The 21,254-nt window shown below is 34.8% G+C and overlaps 1 protein-coding gene across 34 annotated transcripts in view; it reads right to left on the reverse strand.

Annotated features, from left to right (window-relative positions):
* LCOR (ligand dependent nuclear receptor corepressor) overlaps positions 1-21,254 on the reverse strand; it is a 123,680-nt gene that overhangs the window by 17,046 nt on the left and 85,380 nt on the right. For 15 of the 34 annotated variants that reach the window (XM_070223556.1, XM_070223530.1, XM_070223535.1 and 12 more), the window contains 3 exons: positions 19,532-19,819; positions 16,338-16,431; positions 4,324-13,823 (listed from right to left, as the gene is read on the reverse strand). The exons of 4 other annotated variants lie outside the window; for them this stretch is intronic. In XM_070223556.1, coding sequence (XP_070079657.1) covers positions 12,854-13,823; positions 16,338-16,431; positions 19,532-19,769 — 1,302 coding nt within the window. In that variant the 5' untranslated portion in view covers positions 19,770-19,819 and the 3' untranslated portion in view covers positions 4,324-12,853. Of the gene's footprint in view, positions 1-4,323; positions 13,824-16,337; positions 16,432-19,531; positions 19,820-21,254 lie in introns of those variants that run through there. 15 more of the 34 variants (XM_023641625.2, XM_023641654.2, XM_023641668.2 and 12 more) reach the window with 1 other exon arrangement.

Genomic DNA, 21,254 nt, shown 5'->3' on the forward strand with positions numbered 1-21,254 from the left:
CTTTGACTGAAGAGCTAAAGCAAGATTGGCTGCCCAGTGTCTCAGTCTAATACAAACTCATCTGCCTCGAAGTTCTAATCAATATAAACAGCTTCCTCTACAACTTTTAATCTGATTTTCTCACTCTCCCTACCCCTCATGCTAAATCAATTCCTGCCAGGTGCTTCATTCCCAGCTTTCATTTATTGAGCACTTGCAAAAAGCGTGGACGTGGTGTTAAGTATTCTACATAGAGTATCTCATTTAAGCCTCAGAGCAAATCTCTGAGGTAGGTAGTTTAAACTCCCTTTTACAGATAAGAAAACTGAGCCTCATAATGGTTCAATAACTTGCTCAAGATCAAGTACTAGGAAAGAAGAAGGGCTGGGATTTTAAGCCAGGCTCATCAAATTCTGTCTTGTAAACTCAGATATTCTCTCCCCTCCATAGATGCTTTACCTACTCTTCAAGATTCACCTCCTCCAGCACTGAGTTAACAATGCTGACTTCTATTTAACAATGACGTTTTATATGCTTCAAGTGTAATTTGTTTACTGGTAATTTCATAATATAGATTTAATTCTCTTCCTAAAAAACCATGTAAGTTCATTCAAGAGGGAAGCTAAATTAATAGTTGAGATTTAATTAGTTAAAAGTGAAACAGAAAATTATTAGTAGATAAAAACCCTCATTCTAATTCTAGGTTTACTCAAGAGCACCAAAGCGGTATAGCGATAAGTATAATGGTTTGCAATCATGAGTATTAAGGGCAACTCATTATGTGAGGAGGGCAAGTCCCCCAAACTCCCCCAAGTTCCTTTTTTATTATTTAAAAAATTAAAGGTTAGAATGGGACCGACAGCATTTAATTCAGTGGGTTAATCAAAACCTCCTATGGTCACAACAATGTGAAAATATTTAACACTATTGAACTATACACTTAAAAATGGTTAAGATGGTAAATTTAACGTTATGTGTCTTGCTGAATAAACAAACTTCAAAAACGGGAAAAAAAAGGGGGTACCCCAAACCAAGAACCTTCCTGTGTTGCATTTTGAAAATATATAACATGTTAAAGCCTTACAGTCTTGAACAGTCATGTGCTGCATAACAGCATTTGGTCAACGACGAACTGCATATACAACAGTGGTCACATCAGAACAGTACCACATAGCCTAGATGTGTAGTAGGCTATACCATCTAGGTTTGTTAAGTACACTCTATGATGTTCACACAATGATGAAATCACCTAAGGACACCTTTCTCAGAGGTATCACTATCATTAAGCGACGCATGACTGTAAACTGATTCAGTGGATCTACTGTAGGTCCCAGGCACCTGCATTCTTAAAAGACTGTTTCTGACTGACACAGATTATATCCAATGATCCCCAGAACTCTCTGTGCTCTGACATTCAAGGTAGAACTAGTCTGCACACAACAGAAATAGAAATCATGAATAATATACCTTAAAATTAATCAGAATAAAAAGTAACTTGGGCTGGCCCCGTGGCCAAGTGGTTAAATTTGCGTGCTCCACATCAGTGGCCCAGGGTTTCACCAGTTTAGATCCTGGGCACAGACCTAGCACTACTCATCAAGCTATGCTGAGGTGGTATCCCACAGAGCAGAACCAGAAGGACCTACAACTCGAATATATAATTATGTACCGGGGGTCTTTGGGGAGGAGAAGAAGAAGAAGAAGAAAAGACTGGCATCAGATGTTAGATCAGGGTCAATCTTAAAAAAAAAAAAAAAGTAACTGCTCAAGCTAATTTTTGCAAAAGTATCGTCAGATTCATATAGTTCATAATAAAAACTGAAAATGGATTTGTTTTAAATAAAAGTCATCTAAAATGACATTCAGATGTATTTTTTTTTCCTTTAGGAAATGCTGCAATATAAAGTCGAGACTTAAGGTTTTAAGACCTTATTATCCAATAAAGGGATGCTACTTTATTTCCCAATGTTTAAACAGATATAATTAATGCTATTTACTTGACATTTAATATAAAATTGCATTTTTAATAGACTCAGAGTTGAAATGAGGCCTAAAAAGCATTCAGCCCAACACTCTCACTTTACAGATGAAAAAACAAATGATCTTTCTAGTATACCAAGTTGAAAGAAATTTACAGTACCAAATAACCCTTATCACTCCATATTGCTGATAAATAAACTTGGCAAGAAGAGCACAATCAACACTTTAAAACTACTAGTCAACAAACAATAGTATTCTTACGTCTATAAAAAGCTCCAGACTCAAGAAGATTTAATACTTAAGTGTTTTGATATATTTTTGCTTACTCTCAAGTTAAACTCTAACCAAATCATGGCTTAAACCATTAATTATATACCCATCAACCTTTTTAAATAACATTTTGTTTTGAGAACATTTCTTTTCCACTAACCTCTGAATACGAGCCTGTCTACTCCAGCTGTAAACGCAGTTTGATACTCACACTACCATTTCCCCCAAAACACCAAAAATCTAACAACATATAAGCTGAGTACGAGGAATAAAGTTCTGTGTTAAAATGCTTACCATTTGGAGAAGCAAATAATGATAAAGCGGACATTCTGAATACAAGAATAGTTATCTACTATGGTATTTAATAAATACTTCCTATTAAAAAAAGGATTTTTCACTCATTTCAGCTACAAAATCTAAGACCATATGACTTGGGTATATGTCTTTACATTTGAATACAAGTGTCCAGGGAGAGAAAGTCACAGTCCTTGGCGAAAAAATAACTCCACAATTCAGGAAATGGCAGGAAGTTATACTATTTTCCATTTTTTCCACTCCATTTCCCTGATTCTTACACCTTCTTAAGACATAAGGATCCCTGAATTAATTCCAAGTATCAGCAGAATCAGAGAAGAATATTCTGGATTAGAAGAAATAAATCCTTTTTTAAAACAAGGTCACAAGAATTGAAGAGAAAGTATCAACTAGATCACTAAAATAAATTCATTTATGAGTTGCCAAATTATAATCAGACTACACTGATCTGGCCACCAGTTTAGAATGGATAATGACAAGAAACAAGGAGCTACAGCTCCAGTGCGTGCATGTGTGTTTTGCATGTGCTGGCTAAACATTTACGCATTTTTTTTAAATACACTGTTAACAGGAACCCCCATATTATCTGCTCAGTAGTAATAACTGAATATATAGAATGCCACTATAAGAGTGTGAGGCACCGTGTGCTGGAGAGTTATATGCAGCTTTAAAATCTGTTTGGCTGAGTTATACCTGGATACCTGAACTGAGTTTTTAAGTTGACATTCATCAAGGATGTGCTACCAGCACGTTGAAATAAAAGCAAAACAGAAAAATACAAAGAAAGAATAATTAGGTTTCCAGAAAAATGTTCTATAAACTTAATCAGCATAACTGATTAAGGAGAACAACTGAACCAGTGAATAAGCCTGTAGCAGCAACAAAAATTTCCAATACTATCAACGTTGAACCAAAAGGAGAAATAGCTAGACATCCAAGCAAATAAGACAAAAAATATTAACTAAAAGATAATCTAGACCAACTACCAACACATCATTTTTGAATATCAAATGCCATTAGAAGTGATCAGAAATCACTTCAACCACCCTGCATTAATTACATGTGTATCATGAGCTTGAAAAACCAGCTTTCTAAAATATTTTGCTCTCATTTTTAAACTTTATCACTATAATCCAGCTGTTCCCTAACCACCTTACAACAGGAATCACTTTATAATACAAAACTTCTTTCGAGACTTAGTTTCTAAAAACTACAATATAAATGTTGAGCAACATATATGCTGTTCTTTCATTTGTCCTGGTAAAAGAAAACACCAGCACCCTCCCAAGAACCAGAACTACTATAATTAAGTGATTGACAATGTTGCTTTCATACTTATGCCTCAAGAAAAGAGCACACAAAAATTACTAAATCATTATTCTTTTTAGCAAGCAATCTCAGCATAAAGTTTTACGCTAAGAAAATTAACAAAAACTAAGTCTAGCAAGCAGGTATTATGAAAATATCATTGTATCTTATTTAGCAGAAAATATTTTTTTTAGGTGAATAATCCAATGAAGAAAACTGAGGTAGAGAAGTATCAAATTAGTAAAGGCACAGAGCTACAGGGCAGTACTGCATCCAAATACTGAAGCACAACTGGGAAGGAGCAACTTCTACATTATCTAAGAGACTTCATCTGGACAAGAATTCATCATAAAAAATTACCAACTTTGATTACCACGTGCATTTACAGTACACTTCAAAACCTTATCCCTTTTGTGGATTTTTAAAAGAATCAAAATCTTAGGAAGTAGAAACCAAGCTTTTAAAACAGTCTTTCACAACAAAATTTATTAGAAGAATAGTGGTTTTGAAAAGTCTAGCATCCAGTGAGAACTACCATACACAACATTACAGCTGGGAATGTTTCTTCAAAATGTCATGGTCAAATAATACAATGGAACCATTAAATCTTACACATGCACGAAAGAACTAGCGCTTTTGACATACAATGCAAAAAAAAGGGGACCACATGGATTAAAGTTTTAAGTACTCATCACATACATTAAGACACAGCTTATTTTAGTCCAGTCAAAAATCAGAACTGTATTAAAAAATTTAATGTAGTGCAATCAAACCAAAAAACTTAATTTGTGATCATAAGTGCTCTACTACATAAACATTGATCATAGCAAGGAACAAAAAGTTCAAATCACACAGTACAAAAAATCTGTAAATAAATATAAACTACAGTACAAGAGAAATATTAAATTATACAATTCCGTTAAACTGTAAACAGTATATTGAAATGAGGTCCATAAGAGTAAAGGGGGTTCCTGTTTTGTTGCATGATACTTGAATTTCTAGAAATCTGAAAGATGCCATTTTCCATATCTTCAAAGCCTATGGGTTTTATATACGGAGAATTCTTTTTAGATGTAAGATATCAAATATTAAAGCAGAGGAATAATCTATTTTGTTAACCACAGACAACACTGAGGAAAACAAAAGGAGTTTTAAAGAATAAAGACCTCTAGTAGACAAGTCTTAACATTAAAGATGCAAAGGGCTAAAACACTGGAATTAGAACTTCACATCTTAAGACACCTGTCACTGAGGACTTCAAGGCTACAAAATATACTGACAAAATCATCTGCTGATATGCAGACCTACACCTCTGCTAAGTTTTTGATATTTACATACTCATGTTACAACACCAACTTTGGCAGAATCACTACTAATAAACTCAGAGCACTCCTGGCCCAACGGTTCCATCACAGTGGCCAGTGCACAGAATTCTCTAAAGACATTGCATAAACTAGAATGTAGAGGTCAGACACCCAAGGACCAGTGCTTGAATTTAGTAGTAGTATGGTGAAGAAGCAAGAGCCACATTGAGGAGGAACTGCATCTGTTAGGTTTACAGAAGCAGCAAGGAATGTCATTTAATTGTGCTGGCTATTAGTGGCATTTAAAAATATATAGTTTAACTCTGTGTGTGTGTGTGTGTGTGTGTGTCTGCGCGTGCGTGCATGTGTGTTTTGCATGTGCTGGCTAAACATTTACGCATTTTTTTTAAATACACTGTTAACAGGAACCCCCATATTATCTGCTCAGTAGTAATAACTGAATATATAGAATGCCACTATAAGAGTGTGAGGCACCGTGTGCTGGAGAGTTATATGCAGCTTTAAAATCTGTTTGGCTGAGTTATACCTGGATACCTGAACTGAGTTTTTAAGTTGACATTCATCAAGGATGTGCTACCAGCACGTTGAAATAAAAGCAAAACAGAAAAATACAAGTCACTGTTAGGTTTAAGAATAGCATCAAAGTACCTGAATTGAATGAGAATAGTGTGTAAACTGTCCCTGAGGGTTTTTAAACAGTGTGTACAAGTTGGATTCCTAAGAACATTAGTTTTATTTAGCAGTGTGGACTGATAAAATACCAATGTCTGACAGTTTAAAGTAGAGGTTATAAAGAATTATATGCAAACACTCCAAATGTATAGTTTATACATTTCTTCCCAAAGCAGCAACAAGCTGCTGTAAAGTATACATCCCATCAGAACAAGCAACATGTGGGAGTCAGATAAAGGTTTCTATCTTAGTCTGGTTTTCTGACAGCACAGCATACCAATATCCATGACTATATCTTTCCTAGATCAGAATGTAACTAATTTCGACTAGCAATATAGGATTAGACTTTTAATCAAACACCTTGCTATTACATACTAAAATTCCTTAAACTTACTAATGCTGGTATACTAACCTAGTTAATTATCCCCCCCTCATTTTAGAAATATACCCTTCCACAACTTAAAAACATTAAGATCCATTTTCAGTCCTCTGATGTAAAAAGCATGTCAGTGAATTAATATTAAAAATTTACACAGTAAAAAGGCTTGAATTTCAGCCAAAGATTCTAAATACTGCTCATTCCCTGAAGACTTAAAGGGAGAGAGAATCCCTACCCATTTTCCTAGTGATTTATTTTTCTAAAATGGTCTGACACAACTTTTCATTTTGGGGAATTTTCCCCTCACCTCCTCTCAAATTCCAAATTCTTAAGCCTGAAATGCTTAATGAAACGGGAAAAATGAGGCAATCACTTGGAATTGCTTGAAAGGTACAAAATGTTATTGTCTTTTTTAATAAGACAAGAATTATTTATATTAATGTGATCTGACCCCATATTATGTAGTTATGCTTTATATTTTTAAATAATCACCCTAAAACTTACAGTACCTAAGACTCTGAAGATAAATTAAGACTTTTAGTGTTGTAACAGAAAAAGTGCTGAATTATCCCTTTTCTAGTACTTTAAACATTTCGGACAAGTGCCTTCCTAGTGACAGTAAAGTTTACTATATACCCTTCCACCAAGCAGGAAAAAAAAAAAAGTCACCTGGATGAAAGAAAAGACTTTTAGGAGTGTAGCACCAGGTATTTACCAAATAACAGATGTTGTTTCACTCATTCTGAGGGGGTAAAAATATTCTAGATTGAAATTCTATTTGGCTATTGAATGTTAAAAATCCCTGCTCTACTGTGTCAGTGTCCTGTGTCCAACCCCCCGCCCCAGTCCCCTTACACACTATCCACTGAGAATCTAATCTCTAAAGAGATTATTTTAAAATTTATGTTTTCAGGACATACCTGAGAAAGGGTGCAATTATGCAGAACAAGGAACCCAAGACTGCACTAATACTGGTTATAGGTTCATAAATTCTTTCCCAAGACAAATCTAAAAGTCTAAGAGGTATGGATCTTCAAATATGCCTTACTGCTTGAGATTTTTTTGGTATGTGTGTAGGGTCATTTCCAGTGTTGAAAAGATCATCTTGAGCCTGTTCAATGACAGTTCAAGATGGGGTAAAGAGTTCATTTTCATATTCAAACAATAAAGATTAAATATTATAACATTTGCTACATCCAATAAATCTATGATTAACTAAAAGTGCTTGTTTTTCGGCTTTTATTGATACAGCTCTAAATGAACTGGAAACCTTAAAATTACTCCCCAAATAGTTGCAGAGTTAACTCATGTTTTATTGTTTGACAAATCAACATTAACTAGCCTTGATTCTCATTTTCAAACAATCTAAAAGATTTTCCTGACTATCAAATGAAGATGGCCCAACTTTAACCACACTATCTATCCTGCGACTCATTTTTAGGATTGTAGGACAGAATCTTTAGCCTTTTCTCAAGTCTACATACTTTCCCATCCTACTTCCCACCCCCCTCCCAATCTCCTTCATAACACTTAGGGCACACAGCTACAGGGCTAACGTCTGCTTCTTTAAAAGGCAACTGCAAGGTTATTTGGGAATAAGAGACAGAGGATATACAAAGAATTTCCTCTATTTTCCCTTCAGTCACCAAGTTCACAAATCCTACTCAAGTCTCAAGGACAGAATGAATCCAGAAAAATGAAGATTTCTTTGGAGGTCTGCATTCCTTGTACCACAATTATACTTTTTTCCTTCTCAGTAGAGCTTGAAAGCAATCAGATTTTTAAAGAAAATTCCTATATAGCTTAAGAGTCTCCTAAATGGGCTGTTTGGCTAAAGCCATTAAGTTTTTAAAAACACTGGCTTGACCACAGTATTAACGAAGACCTAATGGAAAGGTAACAAGGAAAACAATCTTTGATCTCTTCATGAAGGTCAAAATTTAACCTATAACTTCAATGTCTCCTATAAAAGATTAAGTGGAGCAATTCAGTCTATTGCCATATTCTATCACCAATGACAGCAACCTGAATACATAGATAAGGGTGGTTCACGTGAAAACAACCTCTGGCATTTAGTTAAAGAAATAATAATTACAAAAGCAAAAATGTGTGGTTTTAAAATTACATCTACAGGGATAAGAGCTCTTAAAATGATACTGAACTGTCATATATCTGCTGTAACTACTCAAAATAATTTCAGGTTCTGACATTGGCCTGACTCATTAATTTGCTTTATAAAAATAACTAACTGAATCCAAGCTTCACTATTACGGGTCAATGAAATGTAAGAGAATCACAAAGGCTTAGAACCAGGCCTCACAACATGTGCTTACTTGGGGCAGAGGGAGAACACATTGCTCACTAGCAGCTCAAAGGTTGCTGTGTACTGCCTAATGAGAGAAGGTAGTTATGATATGGGCCTTGCAGGTAGTCATTTTTAGCCTAATTTAGAGTTCTCTCCAGAAAATTGGGAACTAAACTTCTCATTGTGCCTTATTTGTTTTACTATCTGATCCCATATAGCTCATATTATAGCTCAGGTAAAATGTTGGGGAATGGAAATGCCAATTGGTTGAGGTAATGGTTTATATACGATAACCAGAGTTCTAAAAGCACTTCAATATTGTAAAGTAAAAGTGTACCAAATAAAGCTAATACACACTTCACACTTGTCAAGCTTGCTCACCAGAACTGAACAGTAATTAACTTCACATAAGGACCCCTATTATCACACAAAGCCTTACTCATATTCATGATCTGCTGCAGCAAAGGTTTATCAAGCAACATCTAAACTTCAGAATAACAACAAACTTAATATTAAAAAGTATTATACACAAATATAAATTATTTTTCCTGAAAGAGAGACCTTGTCCTTCATGGTATTGGGAGAAGAGAAAAAGCATATAGCTCATCACAAACACAGTTCAGAGTCACCTGCAAGCCTAATGAACAAAGTAATATAATACAATACATTGCTGTCAAGCTTGATGATTCTCCTGTCTCAGAAATGAGAAAGCTAATGATAAAAATACCAACTATCCTCCACAGAATTATTCAGTGTTCTTGATTTTTATAGTGCCACAGCTTATCTATTCTATCAATGTTTTCTCATAAAAAATGCAAGAACTGACTTTAAATACATTATCTCCTAACATTAGTTTGACTAATATCATATTGTTTGAGTAATGTCATCATCCGCCTACTGGAAAATGCAAGGAGAAAGGCTTTTGTGACAAAAACAGTTGTGAACTATACCTTCCCATACCACAAAAATGGTCAACTGTTGTTTGGGCCATGCAAAACTCTGAGTAGCAGAAATTAAGCATGCGAATAGACCAATCTCTATTACACATTTATGAGGACGTCCCCCAACTAGAATATCTACACTGAAAGTGCCAATACAGAATAGTGGCAAATCAAGAGAGAAATCAAATATTAAGGGATCACTGCGGCACCAAGACTGACAGCCAGCCATGTGATGAGCCACCTCCGAGAAATACATGGTATAATGGAACTCTGAACACAAAATTTAACATTAAAAGTGCACCTGAATATTACAAACTAACTTTACAAAACCTACAATAAGGTAAAATATATATCTTTTGAAATATTCAGCAGCTTTCTGTATTTTTTTTAAAGTTTTTTTTTTGAGAGGCTCATGAAATTTAAAAGGGACCACTATCTAATTTCAACCATGCTTCACAAAACAATAATGGCTATTTTATATTGCAGTTACCAATGTAATGCAATTAGTGCTTTAAAATAATCTACACTCAAAAAAGTAAAAAGAGAGAGACCGACCGACCTTTGGAGGAAATATGCTTATTCAAAAGCTTCTTGGAAAAGAAAATTTACCTGAATATCAAGTCATGACTGATCTCAAGTGTAATGTTTAAAAGCTTCACAGATATGAATATTACAATCTTCAGGTCTCAGGACTTTTAATCTGAGAAAAGTTTAGAGTTTGGTTTGTTTTTTAAATTCACTTTCTAACCAAAACAAATAATAGAAGTACTCAAATTTTCACTATTTACAACTCTCAGCCTACAATCTGAAATGACACAATACAAGTTCTCTTATTTAAACTGCAGCATTAAAGGGTAGGCACACCATTCTTCTGCTGCTCGATTGTCATCCACTGAAACACACATAGAAAATATTTATGTTAGTAAAATGATCACTCCATGTACACTACAATGACAAAATTTACATAACTCAACTCATCATCACTTTATAGACTACCACATAGGATTAAACCTCTCTGAATAGTAAAACTCTACAAGTTGAACTTTTAGGGCCAGATTTTTAAATGGGCCTTTAAATGATGCCTTTTTGAGAGGGGATAAAAACAAGCACAAATTAATTGCTCCAAGGACCTTTTCACAATAATCTTGGGCTACTTAATACCCCAAATATCATGAAAAAAGGTACCATGACTGCAATTAATTGTGTGTGACAAATTATTGAATGTGGAACAAAGGACGCATTCCTTCATAAGCTTAGCCTTTTGCTTTCAGCAAACTTTCTACAACTTCCTTCAACTGCAGATGAAAACCATACATTTCATAAAGTATTTTTATTGCAACTTCCAGCTAGGCTAGAAAATATTGCAGAGTCATATACTGCTCTGAATCCAAACTGCCTTTTCTGTTGAGAAGACTACAAAGCTAAGAGGAAACAGGCTCAGTCATCCACTGATTAAACAAAATAACCAAACCAAAAGAGGAACTCAAGCTCAGGCTAGGTCAAGAATGAGCAGTGCATGTATTTTAATAACAGCAATGGTGTGCCTAACCTTTGAAAACATAGGATGCTGAGGGAAAATTACATTTAGCCTAATTAACTGCTCCAAAGTTTCCAGGCGAGAATTTATGCCTTGGAAACATCTGGACCTACTTCTCTTCAAACTGTTAGTATCCATCTGAAATCATCAGCCTCAATTTATAACACTCCAAGTTTGATTTTATTTTGTACAAAAACTCCAATGATTTTTTGGGGGTGTTTTTGGTTAAGCATTTAAAAGGGCCTGACTACCTTTCTCAGCAGATTTGAATACATCGAGTGTATGTAACGTGGATTTTGTTTTGCACAAACAGTAACTTTAATTTGGTCACACTGCAAAATTAAATTTCATGGGCTTTATTTATCAGTTATTCTTGCAAAAAATTGTAAAAAATAAAGATTCCAAACTTAATTACTGTAATTTTAAAAGCCCACCTCAAAAAAAAGCTTAGATGTTCTTTAAGGAGTGCTTATACAAATATGATCTGAAAGGTCATGAACTGTGTGCTAAACAACCATAAAGATCAGCTAAATATCAGAAAAAGTGAAGGAGGGGATATTACGTAGGATGCCAAAAAAAATTCAAACCTACAAATTAAATAAAAACTAAAAACCAACCCCTCCCTCATTATACTAGTATCTGGATTGGTTAAAAAAGAAACTAATGAGCTTGATTTATGATTGAATTATTCTTAGAACTGAAATGCAACCTAAATCATATTAGGTTACCTTGAGGTTGTTTTTTTCTCTCACCACAAACATGGATCCTTCATTCATGTGGATATTTGGGCAGACTACTGAGGCTGTAAAATCTAGATACCACTTTTGTAATATTATAATTTCTTATACACATTTCTTTCCCTATTTCTCCTATTCCCCAATAAAGAGATCTTGAATATTTTAAACTTGTTGCATTCAGTCATTAGTTAGCACATGATCAAATCTGTAAAAAGATTTCAAAATACAAAGAAACTTAGTTTGCTAAAATGAGGCATCCTCTATTGTTTTATGTAATGTACCCTGACTGCTCCTGAGTAAGAACGGAGCTCGTCCTCCATGAGATAAGGCTATATATCCTCACTTGTTGGTGAGACCAAATTCTACCCTTAGAAAATCCCAAATGAAATTACAGCAAAGGTAGTGTTACAAAGTAATTAACCGAAGCATTTCTGAAGGTAGTGTGTGCACATTTTCCACCTCCTTCCCCTCTGGGTGAGCACTAAATAGATTGCTCATTTGTTAAGTAAATTTAATAGTGAGAAGAAAATCATAAAATGTAAATTGACCCAAATAATTATTTATCACTGAAAAACCAAATTTCTCAAATTCAAAGGTTCATTGTTCTTAAAGTTTTTTGTTGTTGTTGTTTAATCCTTCATTTAGTTGAACTGCAGAAGAAAAAAACATGAATAATTTTATAAGATGGCTTTCCAATTTGCAATGGTAAAGCTCCCAGTATGACAGAGGTGGTTTCTAAAAGGGGGCTTTTTTCCTTTTTTTTTTTTTTAAATAAAGGCAAATATAACTTAAAAAAACAAAGAAAAGCATGCAGGCTCTACAGGCAAGGAGTCCACTTCCATGTATCTGTTTTCTGTGAGGTAACTCAATTCTCTTTTGTAGAGAAACATGCAAAAGGCCAAACAATATCCCGAGCCATACTGCACATGAAAATTTTAAAATATGCAACATTCAGAATGCACCTTTCACCTCTGTGCACACAAGTCAATGCAAAAACTGCAAAGAAACAAGTGTCACAGTAATGAAGTTAGGTACAAGCAATGATAGCTGAACAATGCAGTAGTGCTCACCCAGTTTGTACAGTAATTGGCACTCTACAGTATTCCTACTCATTTTTTGATTCATTTGCACTTTGTGCTGCCTCTCCCTGGGGATCTAATTCAATCTTTACAGAAACATCTGGCCCCTCCGACCTCATTAATTTCATCTTTTTCTTTGGAGGGTTTTTCAAAGTGCCCAGCCTCTCCTTTACTTTGTACTCCAGTGTACTGTGGGGAATCCCATAAATACTCTGAGCTTTGGAAACACTCATTTTTCCACTCATAACCACTGAGATTGCTTCCTCCAGTATCTCACTGTTGTACTGTCTGTAACGCCCTCTTTTCTTCCGAGGCTGCTTGGAGCCAGGGTCTCCTTCTTGATCCGATGTGGGATATGGCTGTCCAGAGGTAGACTGCTCAGCATCTGAGCCCCAAGAATCGGGTCCAGCATCTAACATGCTTTTTCTATTTTGTTTTGGAAGAATAGCCCTTAATTTTTTACTAAGCGCGCTCTCCGTTTGTGAACCCATTACCAAAGAGCTATAGCTGTACTGATCACCAGTGCGAGACTCCCAAGAAAGATCCATTCCTCGAACTTGTGGTATCTTTAAATCTACAGGAGATGAATGGCTCGCATCCTTTTTTCCATCTTGTTTTGCTTGAAGTGCCATTTTTGGAAAGGGAGAGTTTTCTGCAAGAAAAGGAAGGTCACTGATGTTGCTGAGTGCACCATTTCCCCTGAACTTCATACGGCTGAGGTTGAACTCATAATGTGGTTTTGCCCAAGAGGCTTCCCTGGATAATATTAAGTGTTGTCCATGATTCTGTAATCCAGATGGTCCAAGGCTGGCAGCTGTGGACAATTGGTTTCTGCTCAGTAGTTCTTCACTAATCTGCAGGGATCGAGCCAATGGAACTTTGAGTGATGTGGAGTGTCCAAAACCTTCCCTGGTTCCATCCTGTAAGCTTCTTGGAGGTACCCCATCACCACTCCGAAGTCCGTCTGGGCGGTACTGGCTGGGTCTCCCAGGTCGCCTAATTGGATGGAAGGAAACTGATGTGAGCAGGACTTGCACAGGTAGGGAGGGGTGGGTGAGGGGACCACTCCTTTATTAGAAGGCCTTGCTTGGGTAACATCACTTTGTGTTATTTATTTATTTTTCTCTAAAATTAAAAAAAAATAGTCTCAGCAGTTAGTTTTAAAACTTGTTCACAAAAAAAGAAAAGAAAAAAGAAAAAAAACCAGGAGCTTTTTGGGCAAAGAAAAATTAAACCTGTCAGCTGGTCTCTGGCTGGGTTCACAAATTTTCGGAGAAAAAGTTTCGCGCAACTGTCTGAAAATAGCACCTTAATTATTAATTACAAAGTAATCATCAAGTCTCCATAGATCTACACAGAATTGTGTTACCAATGTGACGTTACCACTAAACAAGTACAGTAATAAAAGAGTAAGCCAAATTATTTATTTTAATGCAACATATTCAACATTCATGACAACCAGCTATAAAACTGGAAACATTTACATTGGTGGAACCCATAGATGATTATCACTTATCCCACAAACAATTTGATGTTCATTATCAAAAATTAAACAATTCCAAATAACATTTCTTATTTGGCTTGGGGAAAAAAAATATGGCTACTGGCCCCAAGGAGGAAAAAACCCCAAACCAAAACAAACCAAAATACCCATCGCATTATAACTTACCACACTTCTTCCTTTTAAAACACTATTACTTGCAGATATATGAATACCACTGATTCTCCATTTGAAATAGTCCAAACTTTAAAGAAACTGCCCTTATTTTCCCCAAAACTTTATTTCTTATGTTCTAGTCAAAGTAATTATTGTCAAAGGTATACACACAATTTTGTAGCAGTTTCCTTTAGTTAAAAAACGTCTTCAAATACCAAACATCAATTTTGAAATTTTAAGTGGATAGCTTTCAATGTTTAAAAAGTCAACTATTTTACAAAGTTAATTAATACGGTTTTCATTTTCACAATAGAGAAAGATTATCAATGATAAAACTGGCAACTGGTAAAGCATGCCCAAGGGGAATAATTACACTAACTAGGCACAAAAGTGGAACTCTGCAGAAGCGATGATAAACCAGCTATGTTCTCCAAAATGGAGACTCTGTGCTGTTATCAATAAATAACATAAAAAGGATAACAATGAATATTCAACTAAAAGATGGGCAGTACTGTCGGTGCTTTTGTCTTCCAGAAAACAATACCACATAGAAAACTCTTTCCACTCATAAGGATAAACACAGCAACTTCAACCATATAATACACGCACCTGGTGGTCAAGTTTAAAGTGAATCTTAAGCAAGGGATTTATTTATGCAAACCACACTTAAGCTTCTCCTACACGTGTCCTTAATTATTCAACTCAAGTTTTTTGATATATAAATGGAACCCAATGATTTGGGACCATGATGACTTACATCTAGCATAAACTATAGTGAAAAGAAGGCCTTAAGGAAACAAAGATTAGTAAACTACGCAAAATGGATTAAATGTTATTTTTAGAGTGAATACAGGAGGTAAGAAAAAGGAAAATGACAGAATTTTAGAGAAAATAAAGGGAGCATTTTAGAAGTCAGTGAAGTAATCCTTCAATTTGAAGGTAATTAAGAGTAAGTTGAAAAAGATTAGTCCATTTAGTTTCTACTTATTCCTTTAATATCTAAACAACTTCCCCATGTTGATATTCTAAAAGTTAAATAAACCTAAATATTAACTAACTTACCAAAATTATTTTTCATACCTAGATGAAGTTGATTTATGGTCACAACAGTTTTGTGGAAATGCCTTTCCAATTTGGCAGTTAAATATCCTCACTGATACCTGACTTTTCTAAATGGTTACTATGTGCACACAGAGGGAGAATTAGACAATTCTTACACTATAAAATTAGGTGGTCAGAAAATTCACTTTAGTCTGCTAAGAATTATCAAAACTGAGCATGTAATAATGTCTTGGCAGCATAAGATGGTTATCCATCAACATCTACAACCAGTCTTACCTACTTAAAAACAAAAATTACATACAATTACATTTTCTGAACTGCCACACAGTTAAAATTGCAGTTCAAATCAACAAACAAAACAAAACAAACAAGAAAAAAACGAACAGCCCCCACTGACCCATACACTCCATTAGAGATACCAAGTTAAATACTGGAGCCCAATTTTCATTCAAAAACTTCAGCACACTAATACTGCCTTGATATCTGAACTCTGGAATTATTTAGGTTGGGTTTCACACTCCTAAACACTCAACAACAAAGTCCAAAGACATTCTTGCCATATTCCTGATTATTTACTATTTGTATTAAACCGGCAAAATTGATCTATACTAGCCAATTCTAGACTTTACAGATTGTTTGATTGACAGACTAAAACTCATTTTACTAAAGTCGCACTTATAAGGGTGTTACTCTGAAGGATTAATTTTTAAAACATACAAGGGAGATTGGCATCAATCTTTGATAAACTGTCCCCTCTACAACTGTGGAAGGCTACAAATATTTTCCCTTACCCGTTCCCTTGAGTACTGGAGCAGCCTGGAGAATGGCTCAGGGAAGTGCTGCCAGCACATGGACTTTTCTTAGTGGACAGATCAAGTACACCGTCTGTAGAGACACAAAGAAACACCTGAGGATATTAAAAACTAGGAGCAAATGTGAACTGGATAGGCTAAAAATGACAAAGCAGTAGGTAGAGTCAACTAAGCAGACATACTAGCCATATATTTGAGTTATGAAATCCATTCATTAATAAAATTAGGATATTGTTCCTCCAGAAGCAACATAAATTTAGCAAAGCTTGTTATATCTAATATCTCTAAGAGTTAAGTATTTTATTAATAGGGCAAAAGAAAGGTAAAGCGTATCACTAAAGATGTTAAAATATAGTGAGATATAAGAAATAGCAGTATACACAGTATGAGGTTCTGCAATAGAACTATTAGACTCCATTTTCTAAATTTCCTTGACTAAAGCATATGAGTTTTCAATGCCACAATTTCATTCAAATTGTAAAACCAAACTCCTCAAGAGCTAAGTCTATCTAAAAGATGAAAAGTATATAAAAGTTTGATTTAGCAAATTTTATTTATTTAAATTTTTTATTTATTTTTTTTTCCATATTCTCCCCAAAGCCCCCCAGTACATAGTTGTAGGTCTTTCTAGTTCTGCTATGTGGGACATCACCTCAGCACGGCTTGATGAGCGGTGCTAGGTCTGTGCCCAGGATCCGAACAAGCAAAACCATGGGCCACCAAAGCAGAGCTTAAAGTACTCAGCCATGGGAACGGCCTGAGAAAATTTTAAATAATACAAAAGTCACTTTAAAGTACAAGCCTAAAAGTCAATTTACATACACACACACACACACACACACACACACACAATACAAGATAATCTGTAAGATGAATCAATTGTTAACTATTTATAATTTGCATGTGTCCTCATTACTTTTTTGGACACATCTGAAAAAAATTGTATATGTGGATTCAATCGTTTGGAAAAAACCTGCAGAGATTCAGAATTCACTTGCTGATCTTTATAAACAAGGTTTTTTGATTAATAAGCTATTATAAATTGGTGGGCAAATTTTAAGGAAAGAAAGAAGGAAATAGTCTTGATACTGACAACAGCCTAGAGGTTTAACCATTTTCTTACTGAAGCTAAATTCATGTTCTTAGAACATAAAATTAGAACTTACTTTCCCCACAAAGACTTTTTCCCCCTTACAGACGTGTCTAGCAAAGAAAATTCATAGTCTGGACAACTTTTAAAGCTGCCATTTTGTCCAAAATCAACTGAGTAAGATAATACTCAACGTCTGTGATTTTCAACTGGCCAGCAAAGAGGTCTTGCTATCTAGTTATGTTAAAAACCACCCCAATATAGAACCCACTTAGGACTTGTCTGGGGACATTTTACCTCCCTATTTTTAGGCTGTTAGAAATAAATACGTAACTGAGCTTATAAACCAAAAAAGCCCACATTGATACAAAATAAGTGTTGTCTCATGAATATTTCTAAAAACATAATTGTAAACTTACAGAACCAAGCATCCTATTAGACATCTAACTCAATTAGATATCTAACAAGCAAATGTACTGCTTGTAAAATATTTCCAAGCAAAGATAATATTATTTAAAGACTTCTAAGTCTGTCTAATCAAATAGGCAACCTATTTTAAGTCTACCACTAAAAATGTGATTTAAGTTGAAAACACACTAAAATCCATTTAGGAAATATAATTTTAAAAAGTTTGTTCATCTTAATCTTATCATCTAGTTCAAATTTCTCTTGTTAAGTGCATGCTGTAAACACAACATACCTCTTAAGCATAACACTAGCTGTAACAAGTTAAATTAGACTAAGTGGTATTTTTGTATGTTAATCTCCATTACTAATACTTTAAATACAACCTCCATGCTGTCATTTTCCTACTGTAAATCTGAAGCTTTTAACGCAATATTTAAAGAGAGTTTTAATGAAAGCTACCAATCTATGGTAAAGAAAACAATCCTCAATAAAACAGAAGAGAAGAACTTGGCAAATACAGTAACCAAAGGGAGACTGATCAATGTGAACACAGGACAACTAGGAGGTCTCCTGCTAGGTAATCTCTCACGACTTATGAGATTTTGATTGCTGTTCACTACATAGAAACAGGAAAAAGCAAAGGAAAACTATTCAAAAAAAATTCTTTAAGAAGCAACTAAAGCCCCTCAATTAAGTGTAAATCTTTGATAAATTACTTGCAATAGGCAAAAAAAAGTCTTTTTGGTTCTAATAAGAATTAAAATTTATTTTGCAAAATAAACATGTACTCATTTCCAATAAATCCACATCTCATAACCTTTCTGCATACTCAAGATTTCTATGACAATAAAATATTAGTACACACATCACCAATTTACAATTTGTAGTGGTTTAAACAATGGCAGAGTTGAAATGCTCATTTCATCTTTGTGAAATTAAAGGTAAAACGAGATCGCAAAGCAACAGGAATATTTTATGTACTTGAGAGTAAACTTTCCAAAGATTCAAGAAATATTTCCTAAGTAAAATTGATAACCTCTTAACCTTTTCACTAAATTAGGATCCTCACCAACCAATTACCATTTGGGAATACTCTAAGGTTAATTCATAATATACTGCATGTATGTATGTGCTTGTCTATTTATAAAACACTGAAGACACTTAACAAGCTGAAGCGTGTCTACTGTCTTCTCAATACTTCTAACCCTAGGAATTTCTCTTTTAAAAATGCAAATAATATGTATTTTTGTCTTATTTTCAGAGTATAATTTCTTTTACTTAACATGACATATTTATTTCTCAAATAGGTACTAATCCTAGAACGTTGACGGATAAGGGGAAAAACAATTTTTCATAGGGGTCTTAAAAACAATGGATATGACAATGCTTTGGAAAGTATAAAATGCTTACATAAATACCAAGTAACTTAAAGATCAGGAACAACTGTAACCATCTAACTTTCCTGAGTGGTGCATCAATCATGACTATGAACTACTGAAAGGTAAGACTGTCACTTTATCTGTACTTTTCTATCACCGCATAGTCAGGAATAATTAAGAATCACATTAGTTTTTATCCTATTATTACATCTGGCATCCTACTTGCCAATAATTTTTTTTCTCCCCAAATTAAAGTATTCTGATTGGACAGAGGAGATCTTGACATCAAACCATACCTTGTTCGCTAGGTTCTGACTGAGACTTTCTGACAGTAAGGTCCAGAGGTGAGTCTTGGTCAGCCATGAGAAGTTTGCTGAGCACAGGGTTCTGAGCAGTTGCAGCCGTGGGAGAGGTGGTGACTGGAGATGCTTTCGGCAGGCTTTGGTTCTTTGTGCTATTGGGCTGGCTGGGGTCCTGAGTAGAGCTATTTTTTGAGGTATATTCAGCAGCAAATTGTTGGATCATTCGCTGCATGATCTCACGGGCCACTAGGGGAATATTGGGGTCGGAGACCCAGGGACTGTCTGTAAACAAAGATTTATTAACTTTTAAAGTGGGACAATGTACTAAAAAAGACAGCTTTCAAGCAAACATAAAATTTCATTTTTTTCTTAAAATGCAATATCCTAAAAATAGTATTCCCTCAGTTATATTTTTAATCTCACATCTTATGAATATCAGATTTATAAAAATAAAATTTTCATAAAATTATTTCTAAACATCCCCCCATCCACACCCCAGGATCATGAAAGCACATAAAGGGATAACAAAAGGGATAACAAATAGTATATCTTATGGGCAAGAATCACTTACCTGATACAGAAATCCCAAAACCCTTCTTTCATGAAATAATTACTCCCCTGTTTATCACCTACTGGTCACATCTGGTTTCCCCAAGATTTTTCCTCAGCTATCTCTTCCTAAATTGTTGAAGAATGGATTACTCAATTCATGAGTGCTTAATTTACCTTTTGTTAAAGATTGAAGGCACACCAAGATTGTAAATGGAGATCTTTAAAATTAAGATCCACGACAGGCTACGGCAATAGTTCTCACACTTTAATGTTCATCAGAATCACTTTGAGGTCTTGTAAAAACAGATTGCTGAGTCCTAGTCCCAGTGTTACTGATTCAGCAGTTCTAGGGTGAGCTCAAAAACTGGTATTTCTAACAAGTTTCTAGATGTTGCTGGTCGGGGACCATAATTTTAGAACCTAATTTTAGGCTAGGAATTTAAATGCCAAATCTCAAAAGCCTGAGGCCATGTATCTTCCATAAGTTATTTAAATACACTGTCAACTATTAAACACAATAGCTAGGGAAGTAATGAAATAAATATCTAAGTTATCAATTTCTAATCAGTATTAATTTTAAAATAAAGACGATAGGAATTCATTAACTCATTCAGCGCTGGAGGGACCTTGAAGGTCAAATGGGGTAAAATAAAGGGAATATGTTTTATATTAAATATATTATCATCATTTCTCTATCATCACCAGACTATCAGGGACACTAAGATTCTTGAGAACAGAGATTATGTTTGCCTATCTCTGTATTCTCAGCACCTAATCTTGCCTAGTGTAAAGTATGCATTCTTATTAGTTGAGTATTAAGTGGATCAGTGAACTCAACCAACATCAAACAGTTCTTTTTTTTTTTTAAACAAATGAGGGAAATGTGATCTAAAGAGTAAGTGGCCTCTTCAAATTTGTATAGATGGTCAGTGGTACACCCTTGATTAAAACTCTCCCCCTAATCTTAATGTTCCACCTGTGATCTTCACCATCCTACCACACTTCTGAGGCTTTAGAAGACTGTTCTCAGAACACCTGAGTTTCATTGGTCTTTTAAAAATTAACTACACAAGGTAAATTACTTTATCCCTAGTATTTTGGAGCTATAAGGAACTTAGGTTGATTTATAAACTTTGAGAAAAACTGACTCGTTACTATTAAAATC

Source organism: Equus caballus, chromosome 1 (genome assembly GCF_041296265.1).
Source record: "Equus caballus isolate H_3958 breed thoroughbred chromosome 1, TB-T2T, whole genome shotgun sequence".
NCBI classification, from domain to species: domain Eukaryota; kingdom Metazoa; phylum Chordata; class Mammalia; order Perissodactyla; family Equidae; genus Equus; species Equus caballus.